The 6,574-nt window shown below is 41.4% G+C and overlaps 1 protein-coding gene across 1 annotated transcript in view; it reads right to left on the bottom strand.

Annotated features, from left to right (window-relative positions):
* Positions 1-6,574, bottom strand: part of POPDC1 (popeye domain cAMP effector 1) — a 51,178-nt gene that overhangs the window by 30,395 nt on the left and 14,209 nt on the right. Inside the window, exons 6-7 of the mRNA XM_024115574.3 lie at positions 2,477-2,644; positions 1,171-1,312 (exon numbers count right to left, since the gene is read on the bottom strand). Coding sequence (XP_023971342.1) covers positions 1,171-1,312; positions 2,477-2,644 — 310 coding nt within the window. The remainder of the gene's footprint in view (positions 1-1,170; positions 1,313-2,476; positions 2,645-6,574) is intronic.

Genomic DNA, 6,574 nt, shown 5'->3' with positions numbered 1-6,574 from the left:
TTGCGGAGCACAGGCTCCAGACGCGCAGGCCCAGGAGCCATGGCTCACGGGCCCAGCCGCTCCGCGGCATGTGGGATCCTCCCAGACCGGGGCGCGAACCCGGTTCCCCTGCATCGGCAGGCGGACGCGCAACCACTGCGCCACCAGGGAAGCCCTGGAATAATTCTTAAAATAATTTTAAGCATTAATGTTAAGCATTTAATCTTCAACATCTGTGCCATTAGTATTATTTAAAATGTTTTAAAACAATTTAAACTATAGTGGAATCTTGGAAAACTTGCCTCTTGGTGTGAATGAGGTGACCCACAGGGGGTTGAGTGGCCTTCTTCATCTTCAGGAAAATTCCATTACCCACTCACCTGTTAACTCCTGGTGGTCACACTGAGATAACCAGCTGGCAGTACAACCTCCAGCTGTTGCTTCCTACCATTTTAAACACGATGCTGGGCCTAGGCTTCCACTAAAATCATGAAAACAACAAGGCTTGGATACCCAGCAAACCATATGGACTCTTTCATACTATTCTACTGAACCAGTGTTTGAGAAAAGCATATGGCAAAACAAGTGGACAGTTTCTGAAATGGAAATAAGCATTCTAGAGTTGGATTTTAACTGATGTGCAAAACAAAAAAAAAGCTAGAAAAGTTTTGATTATTTTTACTGTTACCTTTAGGCTGCCAAACACTTGCTACCTGAAAAGTTACTTTTCTGATCAAAGTTGTCATTTGTGCTTTTCTAGCAATATCCGTCAGAATCCCAGTGTGGGGATAACTTACAAAGAGAGGAAACACTGGAGGTGCCCCGAAGAAACTGGTGTAAGCCGTCTTCATCTTCACTGGAGCTGACTATACTGTTCCTCATTTCCAGCATGGACAGCTGTGTGCAAAGGCTGAGCTGCTGGTCCAACTTTTTGACCGTCTATAAAACAAAGTTTTAAGATTTCTGAGTGCCATGAGACTTAGATCATATATTCCCTGTAAGTAACATTTACTTTTCCTTGAAACAGAAGACAATCCGGTACATAGTCAGTGCCCAATAAATGGTAGCTGTAATTTTTTTTTTTTTTTTTTTTTTTTTTTGGTACACAGGCGTCTCACTGTTGTGGCCTCTCGCGTTGCGGAGCACAGGCTCCGCAATATCCGTCAGAATCCCAGTGTGGGGATAACTTACAAAGAGAGGAAACACTGGAGGTGCCCCGAAGAAACTGGTGTAAGCCGTCTTCATCTTCACTGGAGCTGACTATACTGTTCCTCATTTCCAGCATGGACAGCTGTGTGCAAAGGCTGAGCTGCTGGTCCAACTTTTTGACCGTCTATAAAACAAAGTTTTAAGATTTCTGAGTGCCATGAGACTTAGATCATATATTCCCTGTAAGTAACATTTACTTTTCCTTGAAACAGAAGACAATCCGGTACATAGTCAGTGCCCAATAAATGGTAGCTGTAATTTTTTTTTTTTTTTTTTTTTTTTTTTTGCGGTACACAGGCCTCTCACTGTTGTGGCCTCTCGCGTTGCGGAGCACAGGCTCCGGACGCGCAGGCTCAGCGGCCATGGCTCACGGGCCCAGCCGCTCCGCGGCATGTGGGATCCTCCCAGACCGGGGCGCGAACCCGCGTCCCCTGCATCGGCAGGCGGACTCGCAACCACTGCGCCACCAGGGAAGCCCTGTAATTTTTATTATAAGCTATTACTACAAATACATTAGAAAAATTTAATATACTCAATAGCCTATTTGAAAAATAATTTGAAAAATAATAAGCACCAACCTAATTTGATAACAGCCTTCACCGAGATGACTCGAAGAGTGCACACACTCATACGCATAGTCCCTGGAGAACAGTACTTATCATGGAAACAAGGTTTGCAAGTTCTCTTCTGTAATCATTTTAATTTCCTTCTAAGCAAATGTGGGGAAGTGAAGATCAAACTGCAAATTGCTGGAGATCTATACAGCTCTGAAATTCCTAACCAAATGGCTGTAGGCTTCCAACCCATACCTCTCGTCACTTATGGGCGTTCTGGGAGGGGACCTGACCAGTAGAATGTGCAAGACTGGAAGACACAGGGTTAAAAAGCCAACCTCCTGCTTGCTGGGGCTGATCAGCATTTATCAGTCTGCAGCCTTCCCCTGCCCCGCCTTCCATGGCCTATACCACTGCCTAGTCCTTCCACTCATTTATCATCTTCCTTAGATTGCTCGAAAGACTCTTTATGAAGAGGATAGCACCTCATCACCGCAAATGGCGGTCCCTGACATTCACAGACACCTCACCAGGTCATGGAAAATATAATAATTGCATAATATTTCCTCACGCTTGAGAAATGATTCCCTGAAGGGTCTCTAAATTACAAGCATCCTCACTTCACTTAACATGTGACAAATTAATGAAGATTCAGGAAAATATATATTGCATAAAAGGAGATATACCTAACTATACATATGTATTTAACAAAATAGACTCAGAAAAACACTTACTTTATCATTTAAGGTGGGGTCATTCAATGAGTAGAGCTTATTTGTAATGTCTTTTCCTATAAGATACCTAAATATTTCATATAGGAAAGGCTCTGATTCCAGAAAGTAAGTTAATCTTTCTCTTGACCAGCATAAAAATCTGCAGTTATCATCTGCAATAATGGTGACCTGCCAAAGAAACGGAGAGAAAAATGTATATGAATTATGATGTTAGTAACTTGGGGGAAGGGAAGAGTAGAATAATTTAGTGGATATTATCGTAGCAATGCTTTGTCATATTAGTTAAAATAAGATCCATACACACTAGCTTCTGTAACTAAGTATAACATTACCTTTAAAACCAAGCAATCTGTAGACTAAATGAAAGCAAAGTCTTCAAGTTTTGTTGTTCTGTTTTGTGAGGTCTGGTGATAGAAGAATGGCCACCGTGTCAATAGCACTGCTACAGAGTGTGCTAGACTGATGTCCCAATTGGATGTACAATTTATGGCTAAATATTTCTGTATATCCAGATAATTATACTAGAGAATGAGAAAGCAGACTCACGTGAATTGGTTTTAGGGCCCAGATGGTTACTGATAAATATGGCTAGTAAGGGTCCTTCTCTGGGTCCTTCTGTCACAGGTATTTCTTGAGTGTGACCTACCAAGGGTAGCCCACTGGGGACACACACAGAGATCCCCCAGTTAGCTCAGAACTGGGAAACCATACCTTTTCCTTAAGTGTTATTATATAGGAAAGTGGGAAAGCATTGTAATTGCACTACACAGAATTTAAGTATTCCTTAAACACATCCTCTCTCCAGAGCAAGGGGCCACGCCCTCACTCCAAGTTCAGGGTCAGGACACCCTTCCTCCCATGCAAGTCCTTCTGTCAGCTTCACGTGGCACTCCTATCACTGAACTCGAGCTCATCTGTGGTCCACTCTCTCTCCTGAGCACCCTGAGGGCAGGGACTGTGCATCTTCATACTGAATGCCTGGCTTCCAACACTGAGTGCTGCTCAGTGCAGGTTTACTGATGAAGAAATTAATATATGAACGCAAATACTGTTGAAGGCAAGAACCATTTTTACATCTTCAACATTAAACCCAATGCTTGTCCAAGTGGGAGATTAACAAAGGTTTCTAAATTGACATGAAGTCATATCTGGGCTCAGAGTAAAGATTTCCAAAGGAGCTCTTTACCCTTTGTTAGTAAAAAAATTAAACATATTTCAGATGACAAGGGGGTATTTCTGTCTACTAGGAGAGAAAACAGAAAACCTAGCTTCTCTCCTTATGTCAGTGGTTGAAATCTGACCTTTAGTAAATTAGAGGGTTTGGCTACAAAAGGTGGGTCAGTGTTCCTAGAAAAATAAAACTGCACTTATTTATTCTATTAAATAATATTAAATACATTAAACAATAAATCCCCCAAACCAAACGCATTGGGATTTAAGAAATGCATCTGCAGCTCTGTGGCTCCGTAAAACAATAAATTTCATTTATTCTTTCAGCATACATTGTTAGGCTCGTACTTTATGCCAGACACGGTTCAAGGCACTGAGGTTACCATTGTGAAGAAAAAAGCCAAGATCCTTGCCCTGTGATGCTTACATTCTAGTGGAGGAAGCCGATGATGAATAAAGAAATGTGACAATCTCAGGTGGCAATAAGTGTTTTGACAAATACAGAACAGGGGAAAATGGTAGAGAATGAGTAGGAAATGACAGGTACACATAATGCCACTCATTTTAAGTATGTATTGTACTTTAAAACATTTAAGGTGCTTTTACATCTATCATGTAAGCAGGTCCTTAAAACTGCCTTTGAGGTAAGACAGATAACATTCTTCCTCATTTTCCAGATGCCAAATGAGAAGCACCAAGGGGCTTCCCTGGTGGCGCAGTGGTTGAGAATCCGCCTGCCAATGCAGGGGACACGGGTTCGATCTCTGGTCCGGGAAGATCCCACACGCCGCGGAGCAACTAAGCCCATGCGCCACAACTACTGAGCCTGCGCTCTAGAGCCCGCGAGCCACAACTACCAAGCCTGCGGGCCACAACTACTGAAGTCCGGGCGCCTAGAGCCTGTGCTCCGCAACAAGAGAAAGAAGACACCACAATGAGAAGCCTGCACACCGCAACAAAGAGTAGCCCCTGCTCGCTGCAACCAGAGAAAGCCCGCATGCAGCAACGAAGACCCAATGAGGCCATAAATAAATAAATAAATAAATAAATTTATAAAAAAACAAATGAGAAGCACCAAAAAGCTTAGGCAGGAACACATGTTAATGAATGGTGGAGTGAGCACTGCTGACTTCCAGCCCAGGCCTATTTTTCCACCAGGCCAAACCCTACCCAATGTGTCCTAGATTCATCAAGACAATCACAGAGAAAGGCATTTGGTGAAGTGACCACAAGGCTGACTCACCATCGAGAATCCTGCATACAAAGAACAGCTGAACACAATGTCATGAAGCCTACATTCTAGTGGAGGAAGCTGATAATAAGTAAAGACATGTGCCCAAGGGGAAAAAAAAGATTTAAAGAAGTATAAGGTCAAGAGCCATATAAGCCAGTCCTGAGGAGTTCCCAGAGATAGTAGGAGATGGGCTTGTAAACAGAAGGCAGCTGAGTAACATTCTAGAGGAGTAATTAGAGAAGGTGAGCACCAGGCATGCACGGTGGCACAGTCCGGCACCCAAGTGTTGAAGAAAGGGTTAGGAATGTTGAGGTCCCTTCATTTTGTGAAGATGTCATCCATGCCTTTGGAAGATACAGTTCATGAACAGTGGGGGAAGAAGTTAAAAGAGGAGTTGGAAATCATCCAAGAAAAGAAGTCGTCGTTGCACGTAGGTGATGTATATGCATTTAACTTTTCTTCTACCATTTTAATAACCTCAAGTTGCCCTGAGGCAATAATACTTTCAAAATGATACTATAATTTGCTTAGCCACCATTTCCTATATTTTTTAAAATGTTTTTTAAAAATTGAAGTATAGTCGATTTACAGTGTTTCAGGTATACAGCAAAGGGATTCATTTATACATACATACATATATATATATATATATATATCTCCTTTTTCAGATTCTTTTCCATAATAGGTTATTACAACATATTGAATACAGTTCCTCGTGCTATACAGTAGGTCTTTGTTGTTTATCTACTTTATTTACAGTAGGAAGCCACTTATTTTATTGAAGTACAGTTGATTTACAATGTTAACTTCTGCTGTATAGCAAAGTGATTCAGTTATACATATATAGTCTTTTTTAATATTCTTTTCCTTTACTGTTTATCATAGGATACTGAATATAGTTCTCTGGGCTCTACAGTAGAACCTTGCTGCTTATCCATTCTATATATAATAGCTTACATCTACTCACCCCAGCCTCCCACTCCATCCCTCCCCCAACCCCCTCCTGCTTGGCAACCACAAGTCTGTTCTCTACATCTGTGAGTCTGTTTCATAGATAGGTTCATTTGTGTCATATTTTAGATTCTGCATATAAGTGATATATGGTATTTGTCTTTCTCTTTCTGACTTCCTTCACTTAGTGTGATAATCTCTAGTTTCATTCATGTTGCTGCAAATGGCATTATTTCATTCTTTTTTATGACTGAGTAGTATTCCATTGTATATATGTACCACATCTTCTTTATCCAGTCATCTGTTGATGGACATTTAGGTTGTTTCCATGTCTTGGCTATTGTGAATAGTGCTGCAATGAACATTGGGATACATGTATCTTTTTGAATTATAGTTTTGTCTGGATATATGCCCAGGAGTGGGACAGCTGGATCATATGGTAATTCTATTTTTAGTTTTCTAAGGAACCTCCATACTGTTTTCCACAGTGGCTGCACCAACTTACATTCCCACCAACAGTGTAGGAGGGTTCCCTTTTCTCCACACCCCCTCCAGCATTTGTTATTTGTAGACTTTTTAATGGTGGCCGTTCTGACCAGTGTAAGGTGGTTACCTCATTGTAGTTTTGATTTGCATTTCCCTAATAATTAGCGATGTTGAGCATCTTTTCAGGTGCCTATTGGCCATCTGTATTTCTTCTTTGGAGAAATGTCTATTTAGGTCTTCTGCCCATTTTTCGATTG

This window comes from Physeter macrocephalus, chromosome 10 (genome assembly GCF_002837175.3).
Source record: "Physeter macrocephalus isolate SW-GA chromosome 10, ASM283717v5, whole genome shotgun sequence".
In the NCBI taxonomy this organism is placed as follows: Eukaryota; Metazoa; Chordata; class Mammalia; order Artiodactyla; family Physeteridae; genus Physeter; species Physeter macrocephalus.
Note: the sequence above shows the minus strand (reverse complement) of the source record. Positions and strands in the feature narration are given on the sequence as shown.